Source organism: Macaca mulatta, chromosome 2 (genome assembly GCF_049350105.2).
Source record: "Macaca mulatta isolate MMU2019108-1 chromosome 2, T2T-MMU8v2.0, whole genome shotgun sequence".
Classification (NCBI taxonomy): Eukaryota; Metazoa; Chordata; class Mammalia; order Primates; family Cercopithecidae; genus Macaca; species Macaca mulatta.
In genome coordinates this window covers 160,843,202-160,868,534 of record NC_133407.1, presented here as the reverse complement: position 1 = coordinate 160,868,534, position 25,333 = coordinate 160,843,202, and the positions used below count along the sequence as shown (strand labels likewise).

The 25,333-nt window shown below is 50.9% G+C and overlaps 1 protein-coding gene and 1 long non-coding RNA gene across 10 annotated transcripts in view; one reads left to right on the top strand and one right to left on the bottom strand.

The window, feature by feature from the left end:
• The window catches only part of SEMA5B (semaphorin 5B), a 121,214-nt gene that overhangs the window by 1,211 nt on the left and 94,670 nt on the right, over positions 1-25,333 (bottom strand). For 3 of the 9 annotated variants that reach the window (XM_077993800.1, XM_015130008.3, XM_077993799.1), the window contains 17 exons: positions 18,348-18,410; positions 17,868-17,966; positions 17,134-17,347; positions 15,735-16,020; positions 12,942-13,077; positions 11,532-11,739; positions 11,207-11,414; positions 5,054-5,171; positions 4,721-4,902; positions 3,128-3,271; positions 2,804-2,951; positions 2,470-2,695; positions 2,122-2,340; positions 1,442-1,612; positions 1,190-1,339; positions 782-826; positions 140-345 (listed from right to left, as the gene is read on the bottom strand). In XM_077993800.1, coding sequence (XP_077849926.1) covers positions 140-345; positions 782-826; positions 1,190-1,339; positions 1,442-1,612; positions 2,122-2,340; positions 2,470-2,695; positions 2,804-2,951; positions 3,128-3,271; positions 4,721-4,902; positions 5,054-5,171; positions 11,207-11,414; positions 11,532-11,739; positions 12,942-13,077; positions 15,735-16,020; positions 17,134-17,347; positions 17,868-17,966; positions 18,348-18,410 — 2,823 coding nt within the window. Of the gene's footprint in view, positions 1-139; positions 346-781; positions 827-1,189; positions 1,340-1,441; positions 1,613-2,121; positions 2,341-2,469; positions 2,952-3,127; positions 3,272-4,720; positions 4,903-5,053; positions 5,172-11,206; positions 11,415-11,531; positions 11,740-12,941; positions 13,078-15,734; positions 16,021-17,133; positions 17,348-17,867; positions 17,967-18,347; positions 18,411-25,333 lie in introns of all 9 variants that reach the window. The other 6 variants (XM_077993801.1, XM_077993803.1, XM_077993802.1 and 3 more) reach the window with 2 other exon arrangements.
• Positions 2,647-3,412, top strand: LOC144339396 (uncharacterized). The gene is made up of 2 exons (XR_013414379.1): positions 2,647-3,058; positions 3,155-3,412. It is a non-coding gene; the product is annotated as an uncharacterized LOC144339396 (long non-coding RNA).

Here is a 25,333-nt window from a genome sequence, read left to right as displayed (position 1 = left end):
TGAAAGCACACTCAGACTGAAGATCCAGTGCTCTGTTCACACCACCACTGCCCAGTTCCACCCAGCTGAGGGCCAGAACCCCTGCGCTCTTTACCCTGCCCTCCTACCCTGCCCTCTTCTTCTACAAGGCGGCTCCCACCTTGAACTCCATGGGTGTGTACTTTTCATTCTTCGGCGTGCCTCCACCCTTGTAGTGCAAGTGGTTGGGGGTGGCAGGATGGACCAGTGTGGACTCCTGGGACTGACGCTGGCAGTGCTGGCAAGACAGGTACACTGCCAGGGTCAGGAGCCCAGAGCCCAAGAAGCAGGAGATGCCCGTGGCCACCAGGTGGATGAGATTGAACCCTGGGGGAAGAGAGGCAGGTAGTAAGATAAGGGCCACTGTGAAGAGGACAGACTCCTGCCTGCCTCCCTGGGAGCAGAAACAGCAACAGGAGGCTCTGAGGCATCCTGGAAAAGGCTCTGAGGCCACAGCCAAAGGAAACGGGGAGGTTGGGGAGGCTGTCACTGGGGACCTCTTTCACAAGGCACCCTGTGGCTCAAGTCAGAGGTGGCAACCAGAGAGTCTAGAGTCAGATGACAGGATACAGACTTATCATGGCCTCCTAGCTGGGGGGCATGGAGGGAACTGCCCAGACCACCCTACACACTATCTCAAAGCAGTGGGGACCCCAACAAAGCTTGGCTGTCTGGAGCAGGATGGGGAAAGAGTCCAGACTTTGGAGTGGGGTGCTGGAGGGCTGGGAGGACCGCAGCATGAGGTGGGGCCGGTTTCTTTTACCTGCACAGTCGGTGGCCTCCTCCATGCCGGAAGCTGGCAGGATGACTGCAGGAAGACCAGTGGACAGGGTGTCAGGGGCAGAGACGAGAGGAGGGTAGGCGCAACCCTGGGAGGATCCCTAGGTCAACGCTCAGCCGTACGACTGGGCGTGGGGCCTTCATTCCCCTCCCTCTCTCCCCAGACCCCACCTCTGAGAAGGGCTAGCCCATCCACTGGATGAGGAGGGCCCAAACCCCAAATGTATGCATAGAGGCAAATATGGGAGTTCTCTTTTGGCATCTCCTTCCCACCTCCATGTTTCATCCTGTGCCCCCCGTTCCCCACCAGGACACAAGCTTCAGAAGGAGAAGGAAGTTGGGAGTGCAGGCTGGGAAGGGTTGCTGTGCTGGTGCTGGCAGGGGGACCCACCAGGAATCTCGCTGTAGGGGCAGGGGCGGCTCTGGCTGCTGTTTCCAGCACAGGCGCTGGGCCCTGGGAGGAGCTCCTCACAGTGCCGGCTTCGGCTCTGGGCTCCGTCCTCAGTGCACGTACTCCACTCAGACCAGGGCGACCAGCCTTCTGGGGGTTGTGGGTAGGATAAGGTTAACTGCCCAGGGACCCCCTGGTGGGGATCAGAGGGCTCCATGGCGTTTCCCAGCCCTGGCGGGATGTGCCTCGTACCTGGGCAGGCCTGTGTGGCACATAGTGCCTCCTCCGTGTGCAGCCCGAGACAGATGTCCTCACCTGGGGAGGGTGCAGGGCTGGTGCAGGAACGTGTGCGTTGATAGTGACCCCCACCACAGGAAGCTGAGCATGGAGACCATGAGGTCCAGCAGGACCAAGCACCCCGAACTGCAAGGGGACGGGGTGTGTCAGGCGCTGTAGGGGCAGGCAGGGCCCGACACGGTCTTCCACCCCATACCAGGCCAGGCCACTCTGCCCTGAGCCACAGTGACCTCAACATCCACCTGATCCACCCGCCACCCAACAATCCACTGTTAGGGAGTGCCCCCACCCCATGCGGCAGGTGAGGGACACGCGGGAAGCAGCAGAGACACCCGGAGGGAGACAGACCGACTCCACCTCCAATCAAACTTCTTACCTAACTCATTAAGAAAAGTGAAACAAACAAACAAACAAACAAAAAAACCAGGAGGATAAGTTGAGGCCCTACTCCACCGGAGTAGCCATTGCATCTATGGCCGGGGCAGAAATTTGCTCTGGGAGTCCCTAGCACAGAGATGTCAGGGAGAAGGAGTCACCTACGCATGGGGGCTCCTGGGTAGGCCTGGGGCGGGGGAGGGGGGCCTCCAGGATAACAGGGTTTCCCTGGGCCAAGGATTCCTTCCGTGCAGGGTTACCTGGGCAAGCCTGGGGGTTGCAGTCCTGGTACTCGGCAGCATCGCCCACGCAGGGCAGGCCCCCGTTGCGGGGCTCCGGGTTAGTGCAAGTTCTCTTGCGGACGCGGAAGCCTAGCTCGCAGTCCCGGGAGCAGGACGACCACGGGCCCCAGGCGGCCCAGCCCCCGCTCACCGTGTGCGGGGAGGTGCTCCCGCTGCGCAGGAGGTCCTCCACCAGGGCTGCGGAGGGGCTAAGCCTCAGCGACTGGGCGCCCGGCCACCCCGACCCCGGCCCGGGCCTCCCGCCCCCGCCCTCACCGCGCCGGGGCTGGGAGGGAGGAAGGAGTGGGGCACCGGGGGGCGGAGTACCGTCGGTGTCACAGGCTCCGGAGCCGTTCGCAGGGCAGCTCCTCGTCTCGGTCCTTCTCCTGCCGAACTGCAGGCCGTGCGGGTCTGCCAGGGGCGCGCGGCAAGTGAAGCGGAACCGCTGTTCCTGCCGCGCCCCGCCCTGCGTTACGTTCACCGGCAGCCACGGCGTCCAGGGCGTATTGCGCCGCACTTCCGGGCAGCCGTCCGGGTTGCACGTCTTGAACTCCTGCGGGTGGCAAAGAGGCGACTTTAGAGCCCCGCGGCCTCCGGGCCCGCCCTCCCCTCGGCCCCAGCCCCCCACGCCGCGCCCCTGGCCCACGGCCCCGACCCTCACCACGCCGCAGCCCAGGCAGGAGTTGCCGTTCTCGCAGGCCCGACGCCGCGACTGCACGCCGCCTCCACAGTTGCTGCTGCACTTGCTCCAGGAGCCCCAGGAAGCCCAGAAGATGGGCACCGGGCAAGGCGTGTTCTCGTTACAGAACCTGGGGTCGGGGGAGAGGTGTCAATCCAAGGAGGGGGACTCCCTTCCCTGACAAGAGATCCCTGGGAATGCAAGACCGGAAAGGACGAGAGTCCCCGGAATCACGAGGTGAATCCAGGCCGCTTTCTGGGGGGCCGGGAAAGTCTGGGACCTCAGAGCAAGCGCGTTCTCCCTCACCGCTCCTCCCGGCTCTTGCCCACGCAGATGCGGCCCCCGTGGCGTGGTGCAGGGTTGCTGCAACTTCGCTGGCGGACCTGGAAGCCGATGCCACAGGACGTGCTGCACAGCGCCCACGATGACCACGGGGTCCACGCCCCATTCCTGGCGGGGTGGGAGGGGATAGAGACAGATGCCCCTCTGAGCCCTAGCTTCTTAGATCTAGTCTATCTCTGGGCCGATGTATTTTCTATTGCTGTCAGAAAGAGCTGGACAGTGACATAGAAATATCTTCTCCTAAACAGGTCATCTCAGGCAGACTCGCTCATCCATCTGTTCATTTGTTCCTCCTTCAGACATGTATTGAGAGCCTTCTTCTATATATCAGGTTGTGCTCAGGACTAAGGACGCAGAGATAGGACATGGCCCCTACTCACAGGGGACAAAAGGGCAGACTTTAGAGAAGAAGGTCTTAGTCCCCTTTCCAATCTGCAGACTCCCTTTCAGCCTTGCTGGCTGGTCACAATCCTTGCACTGAAACCCACACTCTGTCCCCTGTACTACACTGCATATGCTTTGCTCCAGCCTCAGACACTGTGCACTCATGCCTACTCTGACTCCAATTTTCAAATCTGGGCTCTACCACTTGCTGGCTGTGAAACCCTGGGCAAGTTACCAGAACCTTCTGTGCCTCATAGTACTCTTAATTTTAAAGTAAGGATAATGATTGTATTCTTACCCCCATGAGGTTGCTGTGAGGGCTACATTAATAATGTGTATGAAATTGTTTTAAGAGTGTCCAAGGCTGGGTGTGGTGGCTCATGCCTATAATCCCAGAGCTTTGGTAGGCTGAGGTGGGAGGAACACTTGAAGCCAGGAGTTCGAGACCAACCTAGACAATATAGTGAGACTCCTGTTTCTACAAAAAATTTTCAAAAATTAGCTGGGTGTGGTGTGGGCACCTGTAGTCTCAGCTAATCAGGAGGTTGAGGCAGGAAATTACAGTGAGCCATGATCACACCACTTCACTCCAGCCAGGTCAACAGAGTGAGATGCTGTCTCAAAAAAAAAAAAAAAGTGCCAGAAATTATGGCTTACTTATTTTATGGAGTCCCCAGGTACCAGGCACTGTGAAAGCTCTGTATATACCTCATCTCATTTAACTCTCTCAACAACTCTTGTGTGGGTACTATAACCCTCACTGAGAGAAACTCAGAGTGGTTAGGTAGCTAGGCCACGGCCACACCTCCAGACGGTGGTAATCCAGGATTGGCACCAGGTTTGCTTGACTTGCCACCATCCCATGCTGTCCCTCATGTTTGGGATGAGACTTACTGAGGCTCACCTTTGTCTGGGAGTGACCTCCATGTCTGCCCAGCATTCCTCTTTGCATCAAGAGCCACCAAGAGATAGAAACTTATCTCTCATTAGCGTGGAAACTCCTTCAGGGCTCAGGTTTCCTGCCTCAGATATTAGCCACCTATCCAGTCCCCAGCACAGCCCTGAAGTGGTTTCTGTCCCTTAGTTCAAACACCTGAGTGAGGGGGCTCCATTTCCCTAGTTCTCCCCATCCTGGTCCAAGGCAGATACCATGCAAGCCCTGTCCTCACATACCTAGAGCAGTTGGCGATGTGGATGGCTGGCCCCAGGCAGTCAAGGCCCCCACAGCGGGGTCGAGGGGAGTCGCAGGATCGGGCTCGACACAAGCAAGAGCCTGAGTTGTCCCCATCTAAGTGCTCACATGGTTGCCATGGTGACCAAGGGCCAAAGCCCCCATCCCGTGTCACATTCCGCACCTGCAGACACGCATGGGGGACAGTACCCCTATTACCCAAGGCAAGGGCAGGGAAGTCACAAGATCTCAGGGGATTGGGGGAATATTGGTGGGGAGTCATAGCCTGAATTGAAGGAGGGGTCTGAGATGGGAAGACATAAAGGGATTCTCACAGGACAGGCGGTGATGTTCTGGGTCCAGAGGCTCATGTTGGAGCTGTCCTCGAGCGTGCTGCAACGTTGCTGCTTCCCGTCCCAGCCACAGTACGGGTCCCGGGCCCCCAGGCATGCCCTGCCAGACAGACGTCCTGGGACTCAAGCCCACTGGCTTCCCAGTCTCACCTGTATCTCAGGAACACACTTGAACACTCCCCTCTGGGCACCACTTTCCATCCATTTGTCTTCCATGATAATAATGAAGTTCATTGAGCCTTTACTGTGTGTAAGGCATCATTTTAAGCACGTTATAAGCATGAATTAATTTAAATCCAGCACCCCAATGAAGTAGGTACTGTTACTATCCCCATGTTATCTGGGGGAAACCCAGTGACCTGACCCAGGACTCAAACCCTCATCCTCCAGAGACTGCACATTTAAAAGAGACGGCACTGCTTTCCCCAAATATGGGTGCCCCATACTCCTCACCCACAGCCACAGGGGCAGATGTGGTTACCAGGAACCCAAAGAGGAAGTGCCTCCCTGACACATGCTATGATCATAGAGTCATAAAACATTATAGGTGGAAAAAGCCTTACAGATGGTTTAATCCAGCCATTCTCAACCCTGGCTGCACATTAGAATCACCTGAGGAGCTTTCAAAACATACCAATACCTGAGCCCACCCCAATCAACACTCTCTGGGGGCGAAGTCGTGTTTAAAAGCTCCCTGGGTGATTCTAATGGGAGTCAGGCTGAGAACCACTGGGATCCCCTACACAGACTTTTCATTGTACAAAGGCAAAGGGATAAGTATTTTCCTGAGATCACACAGATCAGAGGTGGTGGAGCTGGGTCCAGACCTAAGCTTTTGACCACGCTTTTCCCCTCATACTTCTGCTTCCCATGGGAGGTTGTGTCTGATTTCACACACTGAATATGAGCCCATCCCTCAAAACACAGCACAGGATCAGCAGACACCTGGATACTGTCCATGGTCACCTGGAGCACCCACATGCTTGTGCTGCTTAGTGGCAGGAATCAGAGTCCAGTGGTTTAGCATCGTGAGAATGAGCTCAAGCTATAGGAGGTCACATCCTAGTTCTCGATTCCTCAACCCTGAGGGCTGGTCTCTCTACAGTGGCCCCAGAATGATACTGGTTCACACACTGTTGCATGCCCCAAATGCCTCCACTTCTCATAGTCCAGAGCTCCTTTCTTCCTTTTCTCCTTTTGATGTCTTCGTGTAATTTTTTAACAGAAAAATCTAACCTCCACTAGTAGGACTCCAAAGGGGAGAAAAAGTCTATGGCGATTATGGAATCAGGCTTTGCTATCCATTGCTAAGTACAGAGAGTAGCCAATCCTGGTGCCAAAAGGAGGGTCCCTCCAACACTCAGCCCACTGCCAATCCTGGAGGGATACCTCGATCCCTCTGTCTCCTGTCCCCAGCTTCCACCCTGTTCTGAGCCAGTCTGCTGAAGAGGGTCTGGAGAGAGCACTAAGCAGGGGCTCAGAAATTGGAGATTGGAAAACAGAAGAGGCTTTGGAGAAGGAGGTACTGGACTACAAAGAAGATGGAGCCTGGTGGGGAGTTTCACACCATTCTGTGAGTTTGCAGAGGGATCGTCCCATTGGACAAAGGGAACAAAGATGCCTAGGGCTAAAGAGATACACCAAAAACAAACAAACAAGAAAAGAGCTAAGAGTTGCCGCTTTTGGCTCCTCAGGGGTAGAATTTTTCTTATCTCTTGAAGCTTCAGGGAGAGTCACCTGTCAGGTGAATTCTTAACTTTCAGTGAGTTCAATAAATCCTGTCAGGCCCCAGAGAAAAATGAGGTTAATTATACAAAGAAGAGGGTGGGGCTTCTCCTTGTCACCAAAGGAGGGCAAAGAAGACAGTACTATCCGATGCTCGAGACCAACCCATGACCTCATATAAGCGAGGCAATCATGGGAGTCTGGTGAGTACACTCTGGCCCACCCAGGAATCCAGAATACTCAACTGTTGCTCAGGAATCTGTTTCCAGTTTATTCACTCAAGGGCAATTTCAGTAAATTATACAAGATAAATGTGGTCATATTTTCGTCTGGGATCAATGGTTTGATTTGAGGGTGTTTTATCAGCAGAGTCCATCAAACTGGACATCATCGGACTGCATGCAACACATGTACACAAGTAGTCCCAGCAACCTTGGTTTTGAGACTCTGCTTACTGGCTGACATTGGGATCAAGAGGAGTGCTAGCAAATTCAACCAATGAGAACTCAGTAAAGCCCACTCCTGAATTTATTTCCTTCAGCCCTCAAAAAGGGGTATCAACCTCTAGAGGCAGGGGATGTGGAATTTAGAAGTGACACAAATAAACTGGAAAAAATAATTAGCCATAGCTAGTGACTAACAATAATAATAAACAATATTCTATCCATCAAAAAACCAATGTCTGCCAGCAGAGAAAATGGGTAAGGGCAGAAAACCTGAATCAGCCTATATAAGACAAATGCAGAAGATTCTGGAGAAACGCAATTTGCCTCTTGCTCCTTCTTCCATCTAGAGCCTAACCAGTTTTACAGCAGGAGTTCCCAGTCTTGACTGCAAATTAGGATATCCTGGGCACCCTTTAAAAAGTGCAAGCAAACAAAACAAAAAGCCCACCCACCTGTAGTTTGGCTTTTTGGACTGGAATAGGCCCAGGCACTGGAATCTTCTAAATACCCCCCGGCCCCAGGTAACTCTGCTGAGTGCCCATGGTCAAGAACTGCTGTGCCAGGGGCCACTTTTGTCAAGATTCCCAAGCCAAGGGATGAAGTGTCTTGTCTTTCCAAACCATAGCAGAATAGGAAAGAAGAAAAACATGGAGTAGATGCTGGCTCCAGCCTCCTTTCTCCAAGCCCTCTCACCCCTTCAGCTTCCCCTGCCCTCAATTAAGTTCCAGAGAAGAGGGTACCAGATTCTCCATGGACACGCCTGCCCTGCACCTTCCCTGGCAGCCTGAGGGGACGCTTGAGACTTCTTGGAGCCAGTGCCTGAGCTCTCTTCTTGTGAATAAAAGGGATAACTGCCTCCTTGGCTCAAGTGGAACCACATTTGCTGCTTTTGGCCAAAGGCCACTTCAAAGCTTACAGAGCAGGGAACGCTCTTAGGAAAAATGAAAGCTCCAAGGATAAGAGACTTAGAGTGTGTCTCTGACTGTAGAAATGGGTGGCAGTTTAGAGTTCTTTTCATAAAGGAGCCATCAGACCAATAATATATCACCATGTCTTTCTTTTCTTTCTTTCTTTTTTTTTTTTACTGCAGTGTCTCAAGCAGCCATTACAAAAAGGAACAGGTTCATTCCATCGGCTCGCGGGACAGATGGATGGTGGAAGTTGCAGGCAGGCGAATTCCTGCACTGTGGTGCAATAGTCTCACAGTGGGAGCTGTCCAGGGTGGAAACGGTATCTCTGGAGCTTGTGAGCAAAAAATGGCTGAGAGTGGGCCTTCCCTGCGCTCATGGGGCAGCCAGGGGAGATCTGTGAGTGAATTGGGGGTAGAGGATCCCTCTCAAAGGCAGGGTGAAAGGCATGCTGGAAGGAGGAAAAGGGTGGTTCATGCATAAAACACCCGCTTTGCAGAGCCAGTCAGCAATTTATTCCCTGGGCTCCTCCTCGTGGGAGCACTGGTCTCTCTCTGGCCAGGCCAGGTCTCCGTGGTGCCCCATGGGGCTGAGATTCTCCTGAGTGAAAAGAGGCAGTTGGAGATAAGCCCCTGGATCCTGGGCAGAGGAGAGAGCCTGAAGAGGCCTCTGCTTACCCACCCTCATCTTCCTGCCGGTTTTGGAAGGCATGAGGGAAAAAGCATGAAATGTCTATCCTAGGACACAGTAAAACTTTGTGACAACACATCCCACAACAGTGCAAATTCTAATATATTGTGGCAATTGGCTCCCAGACTCCTGGAGTGCACAGCTTGGTGACTGTGTGTACTTGCTGTAGCCATTTTACTAATCTTCCAATAATGTGACCTTGCATTTCATACTTTTTGGATTCACCTATAGTTTTTTAGCAGGGTTTTCAGTATACACATCAAGGGCTCCTATCCCAAAGTCAGGAAACCAAATAGGATGAAAGCACTAAACTCCAAACTGACCTCTTTCTGCCTTGCTCCAGGGCAGGAGTGCAACGGGCACACTATGCAACCTCCCCAGCCCCTCTCTGCAGAATGTGAGCACAGGCCTCCCTAGCACACCCCACTGGAGCTGAACATCCCAGCGCCTTTCCTTCCTCCCATCCACTACAGGCCCCGTTCCTTCAGATCTGGCTTAGACTCATACTAGCCCACCTGGCATCCACTTGCTATATGACAGTGCTGTTCACCACTGTCTGGTTGATCTTTTCACATAGCCCATGACTGCACTCCACTGCTCTAGGACCACTCCAGTGCTCACAGCCACAGGATTCAAGTCAAAATCCTCCCTTGGCCTTCTCAGTTGGCCTCAATCTAGTTTCCAGTGCCATTCCCCATGTTTCTCCTGCACCAAACTCCTCTCAAGCCAAACAGTCAACTGAAGGATCAGTCATGTGTGGAAGGCCACGTTGTGCCTTGGGCTGGGTGGGGCTCGCTGGTGGAGTATAAAAAGTACTGGGCCACTGGGTTTGCCTTTAAGGATTTACAACCTCTCGGAGAACAAGCCATGTGTGAAAAGCTGTGATTCATTGCCAAGTTGTCCTGTCTATATTCAGCAAGACTCCAGAGGGCCTAGGAGGCTGGAGGGCTCCTAAATGCATTTGGGGAGATAAAAAAGTAATAAAGATACCAGCTACCACCTGTGATTCACTGGACTGGGCACTTCATGAATACCAGTCCCAATCCTTACAACTCTGCCTGCGTTAAACATCATTTGTTCCATCAAATGTCTCCCCGTTTTCCTGATGAGAGAGCCGAAGCTCAAAAAGATTCAGTTGTTCAAGATCATATAATGAGTAGATAATGGAGCTGAGATGGAGCCCCAGGTGTGTCTGGTTCCACCACTGGAGTCCTTCCCACCATACCCGACCATCTCTCCCCACATGTCTGATATAGGCCAAGCTTCTCTTCCCACCCAGATATCTGGAGATCTGAGAGAAGTCAGTGTTTGGGGATTATTTCTCTTGCCTTCTCTCACACCAACAGTCTTACAAAGTGCCCAGAATATGGTAGGGCTTAGTAAGTGTGTGGTGTCTTGTTGATGGAGCCCTGTGTTGGGGCTGAAAGGAGCTGGAGTGTCTGCCCTGAGACCCCCCCTCCTTGGCTGCCTCACCAAAACCATCCAACTCCTCCTGGCCCCATGGGCCTCTGCCCAGCTCCTAGCACACCCCACTGGAGCTGAAGAACAGCCCTGTATCATGGATACCATTTGTCTTCCGAATCTTGAGGACAGATGGCATAGCCAGGACTCTCAGTTGCAAAGGCCACAGAAGCTTGCATGGCTGTGGCGATGCCAGCTTCTGAGTATCATGAAAATGAGGCGATGCAGCCTGGGAGAGCCTCGGGTGGTAGGAGTCTGGTCTACATTTCCATTTGGCTTTGGAATAGGCTTTGAATTCCCCCTTAAACATTGATGCCACAGTTGTCAAATCTGTGAGTCCACTTGAAGCGATGGTGTGAAGAACCAAGTTCAGAAGCAGTGCGAAGCCAGGGCAACTCCGCCACGTGGCGCCTCACCTCTGCCCTACCTACAGCAGCCCTTTTTACCTCTTCTAAGGAAGGAAGGAAGAGGAGCAAAAACGTGGGGCTGACTTAAAGCACCATCTCCATCTGCCCCATATCAGGGCAATACGTGCTGTGGCTTCAAAGATAAAACCTCTCTGTACTGAAGGGACTGAGAATAAATCAAGTGGGCTAGAGATGGTTGACTGACCCTAGCTATGTGTTTGACAACAGAGATAAAAACAGCCACCCACCAAAATTCCCTAAGCACACACTTCCTCCAGGTCAGTACCTGGAGGAGATTATCTCAATTAACCTTCACAAAAACCCTGCAAGATGTTTTACCAGGAGAGAACCAAGGTTCAGAAAGGTGGAGTGACTCGTCCTAAGGCACACTAGTGGAGACTGCAGGGACCGACCCCAGGTCTCCCGGGTCCAAAGCCCCGCCTCTTAAGCACCGCCGCCGCAGTGGGGGCCTCGGGAGTCACCCCCGTCCCAGCTTACCCCTGGCTGCGGTAGGCGGCGCACCTCTCCAGTGGGACCCGCAGGACGCCGTCGCTCAGGCCCACGAAGAGCGCGCGGGCGCTGTGCAGGATGCGCAGGCTGCGCAGGGGCTCGTGGCGCCCAGGGGGCAGCACGTGCAGCTCCTCCAGGTAGCAACCGCGGACGCTGCGGCTCGCCGTGGACAGCGCCTTAAGGATGGTGCCTGACTCTGGGAGAGAGGGAGAGCCAGACCAAGGTGGCCTTGAAGGCCCTGGAAACTTGCAGCCCTGCCCCAACCCTCAACCCACCCCCGACCTGCAGTCCAGGTTGGGCCGGGCCGGCTCACCGGTGCCAATGTAGAGTACATGGTAAAGCGTGTCTTTAGCCTGCACCAGGTCCACCACGAGGTGTGAGAAGCGCACGCTGTCCTGGGTGACACAGGGCTCGGGTGTCACCGGCTGCACGGCCTCGCTCATCAGGAAGAGGCGTTGCGCGTCCTGCAGGCTGCGCTCCGTCAGGTTCTCGTTGGGACCGGTCTCAGGCAGGGTGCCACACTGCCGCGGGGAGCCAGGTCACACGCGCCCGGCCACCGGGGCTGCCGCCATCCCCCGCCGGCTCCCTCCTCCTGGCAACCCAGGTGGCCGCAGCAGCGGACGCTGATTCTCCAGCATCCCCCACCCCCAGCATCCCTGCTGGGCGTCCTGCACCCTTTCCAGGGTGGGATGCCTCTTCTTTGGGAATTAAGAACAGGAGGCTGGGGAGAAGGGGAAGGAGGATCCTGCCAGGTTTGGGGAAGAGGAAGGAGAAGAGCAAAGAGGACTGGACTATCTAAAAACGGATAATTTGAGTGTGGACGAGTGTCTGGTGATTTTTATGCTGTTGCTGCAGGTGCCCCCTCCTACCTTGGGCCAAGCCCTGCTGTCCCTCTGCTGTGTCCTTGCCAGCTCAAAGTCCTTATGATTTCTAAACCAAAGCTGGAAGCCAACCACTTTTTACCGAGCATCTCCTACATTCCAGGCATATGAACCTTCGGACATTATCTGTGAGGTGTTCTCTCTTACGGTATTATCCTTAGTTCCAGATAAGGAAAAAGAGACTGAAGGAGGTTGGATGACTTTTTTTGTCCAAGGTCACAAAGAGATAGGCTAGATCGGGGTCAGGATGGTAGGACTGCAAAGCTTGAGGTCTTTCCCTGCTCCATCCCACGCCCTGGGTGGGAAGCTGGGCGAACATGAAAGTCAACCATCAGCAGCCTCCTCTGCCCCCTCGTTCTTTCCCCTTCTCCATTACAGGATGGGGCATGCTAACACTACCCACGGCTGGGCCCTAACCACTCCCTGACCACTTCTAGCACTGACCACTTCCAGGAATTAGTAGCCATGTTGAACACACTGCGAGAAAGCTCTGGCTAACATCCCCAAATTCCAGCCAGACAGCTTGTGTAGTGCTTTCCTGGTCCTCTACACTGTGGAGAGCTGAGGTCCCACTTCCCTGCCTCCCTGGAGGTATGGGCTCACATTTAGAGATGGCTCCGACCATGCTTCCTCGCACTGCCCCTCACCCACCCTCCCTTTCTCCCTCACAGTGGTACAGGCTAATACCATCAGGAAACCATTGTGGATCCCAGAGATGGGCATGGACTGGCAGGAACGGAGCTGATGTCTGTCTTTGCTAAGCAGCTGGGAATCAGCTTGTGGCTGGTAATCTGGGGGAAAGGCAGTGTGTGAAGACAGGGAAACAGGAGGAGATTCTGTACCTGGAAATTGGGGATGGGGTTGGCGATGGGGAGCCAGGCAGCCCTGGGGTTCTCCTGGTAGCGAAATGGGCCATTGAAAGCCTGGGAGATAGCACTGAGGTTGAAGGCGCAGACAGCAGAAGCCGCAATGCTGTTTCTGAAAGGCAAGAAGTAGTGGGACAAGGCCCTCCCTGTAAGACCTGGCACCCTCCTCATATACCCCACAGCCAGCTGTCATGTCCAATTCCCAATGCTCTGTAAGCATCTATGATGAGTCTGGTGTACCACCGGGGGATCTCAAAGGGAGGTGATGTGGTCCTCACACTCTGTAAACCCCCTGGGAACGACCCACTGACAAGAAGCACTGGTGAATCCTTCTGTGCTACTGCCTCCCTCCCTCCCTCCCTTATCCAGCAGGAGGCTGAAATACAGTGACTTTCAAACATTGTAGTCCATGGCCCATGGTAAGAGATATATCTTACCCTACAACTCAGTATAATATGCACACATCCATGAAGAAGTGTATGAACTTACCCTTACTAAATATGTTAAGACTCTGATATTTTATTCCATTCTATTCTGATTTAGTTATTTACAAAAGCTGGTTACCAAACCACTGATTTATGCCATAGCCTGCCACACCCTGAGTCCAGATGACCCAGGAGACCCTTTCAGTCACAGAAGCATGTTTCCATGAATCTTACGTGAACAGCTCACAGAGAGGAAACCACCATACCAAATGCCTCCAGTTCTATTCTTCACATTTAGTTCTTCTCCCAAATGTGTCCATTTCTCTCCACCTCTGCCTGCTTTCAGCTTCCCCTCTAGGCCCCTGAATGCTGCACTGTCTTCCTGGTGGTCTGCCCACAGCCTGTCTAGTCTCCTAATCCATTCTCCACACGGCAGCCAGAGTGGTGAGTGTTTCAAAACGCACCTCCGAGCTGGTTGCTGGCCTGCTTCAAACCTGTCAATAATTTCTCCTTGCTCTTAGAATAAAGATTAAAGCAGTCTGCAGTGTCCTTTGGGACATACCCTCCCTGCCCTACCCCTTCACCCTCCTCTCCTGTCTTTCTTCTCCTCACCCTTAAATGTCTTGCCACACTGATCACTGCTCAGCTCCTGAAATATTTCTTCCCACCTCAAACCTCTGCACATGTTACCTCAGGCTGGAATGCTCCTCTCCCTTAGTTTATTCCTATTCATCTTATAGATGTCACTTCCTACAGGAAACCTTCCCTGATCATCACTCCTCTATACTGTTAGAGGCTTTTCCACACACTGCCCTTTCCCTTTGTAGCATTTATCACGATTAAAATTTGTTGTTAATATCCATCACCCTGTTTAAGCTTTTAAAGGCAGAACCATGTCTGCTTTTGCTCCCTGACGCCCCACCCCTACCAGGACAAGCACCTGCATGGAGAAGGCATGCAATAAATACACTATTTAGAATTCACACTGATGGCGTCAGTTTCGATGCCTCGCCACCTACTCCTGACTCTTCTCTCTGTCCACCCCCTCACACTGTCCTTCCTATAGCTAGCCTGGCCCTCATCCAGTGCCTGCTATCTGGGGCCCAAAGTGAGCAAACACTACTCCATCGCTCATAGGTTTCTGGTATTCCTACAAAGAACATTGTGCAGCCAGTGACTTCCTTGGTCTCGGTGCCCATCCATCATTGTCTATATCAGACTGCCCAATCTTTTGGCTTTCCTGGACCACACTGGTAGAATAGTCTTGGACCACACATAAAATACACTAAACACTAAGCATAGCTGATGAGCCAAAAAAAAAAAAAGAATTGCCGGCTGGGCGTGGTGGCTCATGCCTGTAATCCCAGCACTCTGGGAGGCCAAAGTGGGCGGATCACAAGGTCAGGAGATTGAGACCATCCTGGCTAACACAGTGAAACCCCATCTCTACTAAGAGTGCAAAAAATTAGCCAGGTGTGGTGCCACACACCTGTAGTCCCGGCTACTCGGGAGGCTGAGAGGCAGGAGAATTGTTTGAACCCAGGAGGCAGAGGTTGCAGTGAGCCGAGATCGAACCACTGCACTCCAGCCTGGGTGACAGAGTGAGACTCCATCTCAGAAAAAAAAAAAAAAAAAAAGAAAAAGAAAAGAAAAAAAATGCCAAAAAAAAAAAAAAAGTCTCGTAATGTTCTCAGAAAGTTTACAAATTTGTGTTGAGCCTCATTCAAAGCTGTCCAGGGCCACATGCAGCCCAAAGGCCGTGGGCTGGACAAGCTTGGTCTATAGGAGAGTCGCCTGATTGGGTTAGCCTCTTACACAGAAGGAGGTGTCATGATCTGTGAGGGTTACTCGTCCTCACACCTAGAAAACAAAAGGGGCTGTCATTCCCAGCCTGGTTTTCCAGCACAGTCTAGATGGGTGGTGATGGCAGGGTTACCAGAAGACTGCTGGTTAGATTGAACAGAATCCCATAGTCCTGAGGTTGGAAGGGACCTTAGGGAATCCCTGTTGAGCCTCCCTGAGGCTATTGCTGCCTGCTCCCCTCCCCCACATGGCTACATCCCCTCATCCAAGGCAGGCTTTTCCACTTTCATCACCAGCATGTTCCTCCTTCATGCAGCCTAAGCCAGATCCATTTGCTTTATTCATCTCTGGCCTAGGCTTGCCCTTCCCAGCAACCCAGAACACGTGCTTACCGCTCCAGAAGCAGTAAGTCACAAAATCCTCAGATGACCCCCGGCAGGAGTCATGGAAGTCCCCATTTTATAGATGAAGCCCACCAGGCCATGAGGCCAGGCCAGCTCCTGACATCACAGGAAAGGGGCTGGCAGAGGACAGGACTCACACATTGGTTGTGAAAACTCCGTAGATGAGGTCCTGCTCCGGCAAGTGGAAGGCACTCTGCAGCTCGTTATAGTAGAAGGGGACCTCGCCCGGGCGGGAGCAGTTGAGCCGGGCCTTCATGAATGTGGTCCATGTGTCCTCCAGCAGGAATCGGCCCCCCACGTCATTCTTGCACACGCGGGCCACGCGAGAGTACACGGTGCGTCCACAGTCATGCTCCACTGCGTTCTCCCGCAGGAAGAAGTATGCAAACAGCCCAATATCATAGGCTGCCACGAAGTTTGGCTCTGGGTGGGCAGAAGAGGAACAAGGGGCAGGCAGGCCAGCGGGGAAGAAGAGGGCAGAGTCAGGAGGACTCAACCACTTCAGTTTTCCCAGATGGGCACCTGACACCCCTCTCCCTGCAAGCTTGGTGGCCTGGGGACCCTAACTAACTCTCTTCCCACTTTCAATACCAAGTGCAGCTATAATATTAAACATGTGTCACCGCACACCTCTCACTGGGTGCCAGACACTATCCTAAGTACTTTATGCGGATTAATCCAGTCCATCAACAGATGAGGTAAATCCTATGATTATCCCCATATTATAGATACAACATTGCGGCACAGAGAGCTTAAGTACTTGCTCAAGGACACACAGTATTTAGGTTGGTTCAAAAGTAATTGCAATTTTCGCCATTACTTTTAATGGCAAAAACCACTATTACTTTTGCGCCAACCTAATAGTTAGTGAGGAAGCAGGGGTTCAGCCCCAAGGGTTAGGAAACTCATATGGCCCTTTCCATAACCTCTCTCTCTTTCTTTCTTTTTTAAGAGGCTGGCTGTCACTCTTTCGCCCAGGCTGGAGTTCAGGGATGTGATCATAGCTCATTGCAGTCTCAAACTCCTAGGCTCAGGGCATCCTATCACCTCAGTCTCTTGAGTAGGTAGGAACACAGGCATGCATCACCACGCCTGGCTGATTTATTTTTTATTTTTATTTTTAGAGACAGGGTCTTGCTATGTTGCCCAGGCTGGTCTCCAACTCCTGGCCTCAAGAGATGTTCCTGCCTCAGCCTCCCAAAGTATTGGGATTACAGGCATGAGCCACTATACCTGGCCCCATAATTTCTTCTTATCCATAACTTGTTTTCCTAAACAATTCCTAATTATCTCCCTCTCTCCTAATAGCCCACCCTTCATCTGTTCTGGGGCCTCGGGACATCATCTGTGATTTCATCTGGGGCTCATCTCCAGCATGCTCTGGTCTACAATGCCCTACTCTGGACCTCTTCCTTGATAAGGCAAGTGGGAGCGCTTGCAGAGGTTGGCAGGAAGGAGGATGAATGGGGGGCTCAGGGTGGGCTGGTGGGATCAGAACCAGGGGAGTCCCCACCCCTGGCACTGGGGCCTCCTTACCATTGAGCCACTTGGAGTTATACTGGGCAGTGCGAAGCGGTGGCCCACTGCCCAGGCTGCGGTAGATGGCAGGGTCCCGACCTGAGAAGTCGATGACTGTAGCCGCATAGAGCTCCCCCTGGGAGGAGATGACAGCTGTGGAGTTGTGGCGTGGGTCGTAGGGGCAGCGGGCCACACCATTGATCTTCTCAATAGTCCTGCTGACGTTCCCCACCTGGGGACAATGGGGAGAAGGGGACACTTTTCCCTGAGGCCCTGGGGCTGCCTGTTCTTTCCATCTGAGTTTTGTTTCCTCCTGGGCCCGGGTCTCTCTGGGTCTCTCCCCTCCTCCAGCATCATCTCACTGCCCAGCTCACGGTCCCTCTGAGGGAGCAGCCCTCAGGGAGGGAGAGGTCCTCCCAGTAGCTCCATCAGCCTCCAGCCCCAGTCAGGACCCTCCAAGGTAAGGCTGACCAGTAAAATACAGAAGGCCCAGTTCAATTTGAATTTCAGATGAACAGGGAATACATTTTTAGTATAAGTCTATCCCAAACACTTCATGGGGGCACATTTATGCTAAAATATCATTTATTGTTTATCTGAACTCCAAATCTAACTGGGTGTCCTTTTATGTTTCTGTTTTGGGTGTCTGTTTGTTTGCAAAATTTGGCAACCCGCCTTCAAGGCTGTGTGCCTGGGCAGGAGAGCCCCCGGCATGGTGCCCCCTTCAGTCTTCTCTACCCTGAGCTGCCCACCTGTCTGCTGGTGCACACGGGGGAAAAGGCATTGGTCCCACACATGAACACCTTCCGGCCAGTGACGATCAGGACTCGCACGTAGTTCTGACACTCCTCCTGAGGCAGGAAGGAAAGGAGCAGACAGCATAGCTCTCCAGGTGTGATGCTGGGTATCTCACCCTCACACCACTGCGTCATGAATGCCAACAAGTCTTCTAAAACACTTCCCTTGACCCCAGACCTACCTGTCCCGATGTCCCGGTCACATCTGTGGACATCCCCTCCCACCAAGGTCATCTCTCCGCCTCACTGCTCACTCAGATGCTCAGGACCAACTGGCCACAGAGCTATATCCCCACCTGCCCAAGGAGCCCCAGCTCATCCTGGCCAAGCCTCTCCAGCAGGGGACCTCATGTCCACACAGTGCCGCTCCATCCCCACAACCACAGGCCTCCTTCCAGCTCCAGGTGGGGCCCCCGGACCGCTGAGACCACGTACCTCCGTCTTCCCTTTGCTTTGGCAGGAGCGGCGCGTGTCCTCACTGGAGGCCCACTCTGTGGCCTGGGGGAGGAACACAGGAACACACAGACATCACATCGCTGTGTCATTCACTGCCACTCGCCACCAGAGCAGGCAGCAGCCGGTGTCAGGAGTTGACAGGAAGCTGTGAAGGAGGGATTGTCTGCAGGGTGAGGGCTCCTCTCACTACATCTACATAGGTCTGGGAGGGCTGCCCAGTCTCCTTACCCAGAGGCCTTTCACGGGTGGGCACCCTCAGTCCAACACCCACACTGCCTGCTTGGGTCAGAGGCGGCCTGGAGGAACAGCTTCTGAATCTTTCATCATCCCCACGCAGCTCTGCCCTCGGAGTCAGCCAGGGAGCTGGAAGTGGCCGAAGGACCTTCAATCCCACCCCAGGCCCTGAGTGGGAAATGCGCCTATTCTGTGCCAGATGGCCCTCAACTGAGCGGCAGGCAGGAAGGGAGAAAAGATTTGGCAAACCCTGAATGTAGGAGATTTAATTTTCTAATGACAACTCTGGGCTTTTTTCTTAGCAGATGGGGAAAACCAAGGTTCTGTGTGACCTAAGCAAGTCACACAGAACCTCGTGTAGAGCAGGGACTGGAACCCACATTTCTGATTCCAAAGGCTATGTGTGTTCCCATAGTCTTAAGGGCTAGGACTTCCCCTTTCCTAATTGCTGCCCTTCCTCCCACCCCCACTGTCTGCACTTTCCTTCCAGCTTCCCTGGTAGCATCACTCATGCTCTGCCGTGGGGTAATGTGTTTGGGGACACAGCTTTCATGTGGGGACCTGCAGGACAGTGCCATGTTCTCACATGCCCATGGCATTAGGAGAGGGCTGTCCCCAACCCAGGATCCCTTCTTCCCCTTCATCTGTTCTGCCTCTACTCTCTCCGAACAGCAGCTGGAGGGAGGTGTGATGCCCTCCACGTCCGGGCAATGTCAACAGCCCTGGTGTGGTTCATTATATATTTCTGGGTCACATGTATAAACATGAACTGTCTACCTGTCCTGGGAGAGGGAACCCTGAGCAAGCAGCTCTGTCATCCAAACGGGGAGGGAAAAAAGACCCCACCTACTTTTAACTTCTAACAAAGCTGTTTCCAGCCATGAAGTCACTGCCTGCAGAGCTCCAGAGGCCGCAGTGTGGGAGGGGAGGCAGGGGGCTGGGAGAGGGAGTAGCAGGCCTCTCTATGCTTTCCAGCCCACAGCCAACCTGCACCGGCGATGGCTGCTTTGTAAGGCAGAGGGAGGCTGACTCCTGCACACCCTGGATTCGGGAGCTGAGTGACGAGTTTGGAGCCCAGGCTTCTGTGTCTCCCAGACCTTGGAGAAGAGCAAAGGACCCTGAGTCTGGCCACAGAGCCACGGTGTTCATCTGGACAGAAACTGAGCACTGTCATACTCAGGACCCATCATCTCCCAGGCTGAGCCTGATATGAGAGAAGAGAGGGACATAAATAAGAAATCTCGGGCCTTCTGGGGCTAGAAAAGAGCAATGAGCCACAAACATTGCAGTTGTGCAAGCCCAAAGCCCGGGACGGTGGGTGGCTTTGGGAGGACTGCATGAGCAAAGGGTCCTCGAGTCTCTGAGCAGAGGTCAGCCTTTTTTTTTTTTTTTTTGAGACGGAGTCTCGCGCTGTGTCACCCAGGCTGGAGTGCAGTGGCGCGATCTCGGCTCACTGCAAGCTCCGCCTCCCAGGTTCACGCCATTCTCCTGCCTCAGCCTCCGAGTAGCTGGGACTACAGGCGCCCGCCACCACGCCCGGCTAGTTTTTTGTATTTTTAGTAGAGACGGGGTTTCACCATGTTAGCCAGGATGGTCTCGATCTCCTGACCTCGTGATCCACCCGCCTCGGCCTCCCAAAGTGCTGGGATTACAGGCTTGAGCCACCGCGCCCGGCCGAGGTCAGCCTTGATCCCATTGAAGGGGGGCTGTACCATAAAAGGAGTTAAAGTTACGCTGGACTCAACAATGGGATGGGCACTGTGCCAGGGACTTGACATACTTTTTCTCTTTGATCCTCACAGATAACAGTGAAACATGTAGCCTTTTGCTTGTTTTATAGGGAAGAAAACTGAAGTCCAGAGAGGTGGAGCAATTTGCCCAAGGTCACACAGCTAGTAAACAAGAAACAAGATGCGAATCCAGACAACTGACACCAGAACGAAGCTCTTTCTGCTATATCCTGCAGCCTCTCATGGTGAATAGATTTCTCTAACCAAAAGTTAGACCATATGCCCCCAAAAGAGGGTATGTGTTTATAGAGAGAACAGCACAGAATGGCTTTTTTGAGACCATTTATTTATTTTTAATTCATTTCAAAAATTATTTTTATCAAATTAATGATGCACAGAGTTTAAAAAGTTAAATAGTATTAAAATGTATTAATTAAAATCCTGGCGACCCACTCCTCCTATACCCCACCCCTTTTCCCAAGGACAACCACCTTCACTTCTTTTAGTTGTTTCTCTGTTTTTTAAAAATTGATTTCTAAAAAAGATGTATCAGTCTCAGGCTTCATCTTTTGAATTCCTGTTATGGAGGTGAAGATTTTTCCCACTTACCCACCACCATTCTTCCCAACACCAAAGCACACATAACATTTCCCGTCTCCCCATCCTCCCATTATAATGACAGTTTTAATTAAAATCAACATTGGTATTTACAGCCAGTACCCCAGATTTCACTGAATGTATGGCACCATCAATTTGTAATATGAACCACTGAGAAAGAAAATTGCTGCCAATCAAATGTTCTTATTAGTTAAAATTTTAACGTAAACATATTGAAAGTGCTCTTATTTAGACATATGTTTTATCATATATCAATCTCGTGCACACAAAAAATATATGCAAAATTGAGTATCCTTAAACCTTTGAATTGAGCATTTATCTCTTCTGAATCACTTTTTAGAGTTGTCAGTGCTCATTTTGTTGTTTGTCTGTTTGGAGAACCATTCTTTGGACTACCTAGGTGTCAGTGTTGCAGTAATTCTTACAGAGCGTTCCACTCTGGTCTCCACAATTTTCTTCCATACCATTGACCTCATCCTGCAAGTTTGGATGCTTACAGAATGGGCGCCATACCAAATGATGCCCACAGGTTTCTGACAAACCAGGACTCACATTCTTCCCTCGTGTAATCCTGAAGTGGTTTGTGGACTGAAACGTCGAGGGTTTGCTGTTGTCTGGTCAGAACACCAGAAAAAATGACTAAGTTCATACCTGCACGGGCATGACAACATCAAGACTGCACCTGGCTGATAGTGACTGTCAGATGTCTTTGACTGAAAGACACGTCCCGACTTCAGACTCATTGAAATGTGAAAACATGTGCATGTGAGTGAGAATCAATGAAATATTCGTATTCTGATAAGGTTTTCTTATTATTTGAACAACGTTTTGTTTTTCCTGGACTGAATAATTGTCTTGATTGTCTCCATTTGCTTGTTTTGCGTGGACCTATCACCGATTTTCCCCAAATGTCCAACAGGTCTTACACATCCCTCTCAATATGATTTTTTTTTTTTTTTTTTTTTTTTTTTTGCTTTTTTGGAGACAAGGTGTTGCTCTGTCGCCCAGGCTGGAGTATAGTAACACAATCATGGCTCACTGTGGCCTCGACCTCCCGGATGTTAGTCCAAACTGCACCATTTTAAGCTTCCCCACTATTTTGCAAACCTTGGTCAAAGCGAAACATTTCCCAGGCATTCGGGCTGTGAGAAACATCCTTCCTAACCACCTGACCACAAGGTAAACAAAGGCCCAACTAAAGAAACATCCCTGTTATAGCTCACTGGGCAAAGGTCCAAGGAACACCATGATGACATTCCATGGGAATAAGGGACAGAACCGCCTCATCATGGGAACATCTTATCAATATCCCACCGGGCAGCAAGTCATACTGCCCAGACCCCTCCTGCCCACACCTACAAGCACCCCCAGCCTGTAGGCAGCGGTGCGCTCTGGCATTAGGCTAGTTTCCCACTTCTATAGGTTTTATGCTGGACATAAAGCCTGCATTTGCTGTTGAGCCACCCTCTTGCTATGTGTGTGTCTTTCTTTAACCTTCACCTTCCCTTCAAAACCTAACACTGAGCTCAGATGATCCTCTTGCCTCAGCCTTCCAAGTAGCTGGGAATACAGGTGCACACCACCACACTCGGCTAGTTTTTAAAAGTATCTGTACACACAGGGTCTTGCTATATTGCCCAGACTTGTCTCATACTCTTGGTCTCAAGTCATCTGCTCCCCTCGGCCTCCCAAAGTGCTGGGATTATAGGGTAAGGCACCATGCTGGCCTCAATATGATTTTCTTACTGCACGCACAAATGATTCCGATAATCTGCGAGTTCCCATCCTCTTCCTCATCCCCCAATCTCCATCCTCCTGCTCAGTGTTCTGGCTGCTCTTGAGGCCTCCTGCTTGACTGTTAGCCTGGGACTTACCTTCTTTCCTCTCCTGCTTTCTGAATCCCATGTTTCCCTCTTTCTTGATTTATTTGCTTATTTTGGTGGAACACATCTCCAGTATCTTCCTAGGAAAAGGAACATGGTAGATCAATTTTTCAAATTCTTGCATGTCTGACTTATTCTTTCTTCATACTTGATTGGTAGTTTTGATACCGAATTCTAGATTGAAAATAACTTTCACTTGGAATTTTAAAGGCATTTATTCCTCCGTTGTCTTCTGAGTTCCAGCATTGCTGTTGAGGAGTCTGACGACATTTTCTTTTTCTTTTTTTCTTTAGGCTCCGGACACTTTTAGGATCTTCTCCTTAATAACAGTGTCCTGAATTTCACACAGATGTGCCTTAGGACGGGTCTCTTTTGGGAACTCAGTCAACCTTTTAGCATTGAAGACTCATTCTCTGTTTTGGCGAATTTTCTTATGTTAGTTCATCCTTAATTTCTTCCTCACCTTTTCCTCTATTTTCTTTTTGGAACTCTTAATATTCCAATCCACTGTTGGCCTTTGTGCATTGATCCTCTAGTTTTCTGATATTTCTCTCCTACGTTTCATTTCTTGTTTTTTGTTGTTCTGGTAGGTTTTTCTTCAACACTATTTTCTAATCCTTCAATTCAATGTTTATTTTCCCAATCACATTTTAAATTTCCATATTTTAAGTTTATTGTTTTATAAACAAAATACTTTGTATATCTCAGAAGATACTAATTGGCTGTTTATCATTAATCGAATTTTTTTTTTTTTTTTTTTTTTTTTTGAGACAGACTTTTGCTCTGTTGCCCAGGCTGGAGTGCAGTGACACGATCTCTGCTCACTGCAACCTCTGCCTCCCAGGTTCAAGTGATTCTCCTGCCTCAGCCACCTGAGTAGCTGGGATTATAGGCATGCCCCACCACACCCAGCTAATTTTTTGTATTTTTAGTAGAGACAGGATTTCGCCATGTTGGCCAGGCTGGTCTTGAACTGCTGACCTCAGATGATCCACTCACCTTGGCCTCCCAAAGTGCTGGGATTACAGGCATGAGCCACCCTGCCCAGCCAAAATTTTTTTAAATTATTTCTCTCATTGTTTCTGTTTCTAACAGTATTTCTCATTCCATTTGCTTGTTTTGGCCTTCTCTTTCACTTTAGAGGCTTTCCTCAAGTGTCTGGTGATTTCTGGCTATTTGTTCATACCTAAAAATAAATTACTAACCACTTCCCCCAGAAAGAAACCAGGGCTTCTTGGAGAAATGGCTGATTCCAGATCTGGGGCAACAAATGCACAAGGTAAGGCTGGAACTTTCTGTCACATCAGATACCAAGGACGTAATCAAAGATGACTAGGGTGGGTCTAAAGGACCCGGGAGTCAACATGAAGAGGTCCCTGCTGGTGAAAGATGGGGTAATCGTGAAAGATAACTGCAATGGATTGAAAGACATCAACAATGTTTATATCCACCAGTCTGTGGTGAACATAATAATAAAAGACAAATTAATTGATCACCATTGAAAGATACTAGCAAACCAGCTCATTATTTGAAAACTGGTAAATAAAGATGGAATATCAAATATTTATCCTGCCTTTCCTATATGACTACATCACTGGGTCATCATGTAGTAGATGAAGAAAAGGTGTTTTTCCTTTTTTTTTTTTTTTTTTTTTTTTTTGAGACAGAGTTTCACTCTTGTTGCCCAGGCTGGAGTGCAATGGTATGATTTCAGCTCACTGCAACCTCTGCCTCCCAGTGATTCTCCTGCCTCAGCCTCCTGAGTAGCTGGGATTACAGGTGTGTGCCACCACACCCAGCTAATTTTGTATTTTTAGTAGAGACAGGGTTTCACCATGCTAGCCAGGCTGGTCTTGAACTCCTGGCCTCAGGTGATCCACCCGCTTTGGCCTCCCAAAGTGCTAGGATTACAGGCGTGAGTCACTGCGCCCGGCCCAAAAAGTTTGTTTTTATAAAAGTAGCCCAGGTAATTGATTGTAATACCTAAAGAATTAAGGGATCTAGAAACAGATCATCATTCGTTACTAACATCAAAAGAGAAAATCGGACACTATGTACCTCCTAAAGAAAGAACACAAGAACACCTATGAAGAAATCTTGCCAGCATCTAAATTGAATGAAGTTTTTAGCTCTAACAATCAATGTACAGGTGATACAGGGAAGAAAGCAACATGTTCAGTCATGCCACTTGCATTACAATCAGCAAAATCCAGGCTGTGGGAAACTCTATAGGACAGGTGACCAGGCTTCTTCAATAAAAAATTGCACAGAGAGAAATATTGTTTTAAAGAGACATATCAACAAATTGCAGCATATTTGAATCCTGATTTAAATAACTGAAATTATTTTAAACTTTTATAAGTAAGGAAATGTAAACAATAACTGGACATTTAGTGATATGAAGTTTTAACTTTGGGCCACTTACATAAGAAGAATCCCAGCCTGGTATGGTGGCTTATACCTGTAATTCCAGCACTTTGGGAGGCTGAGGCAGGACAGC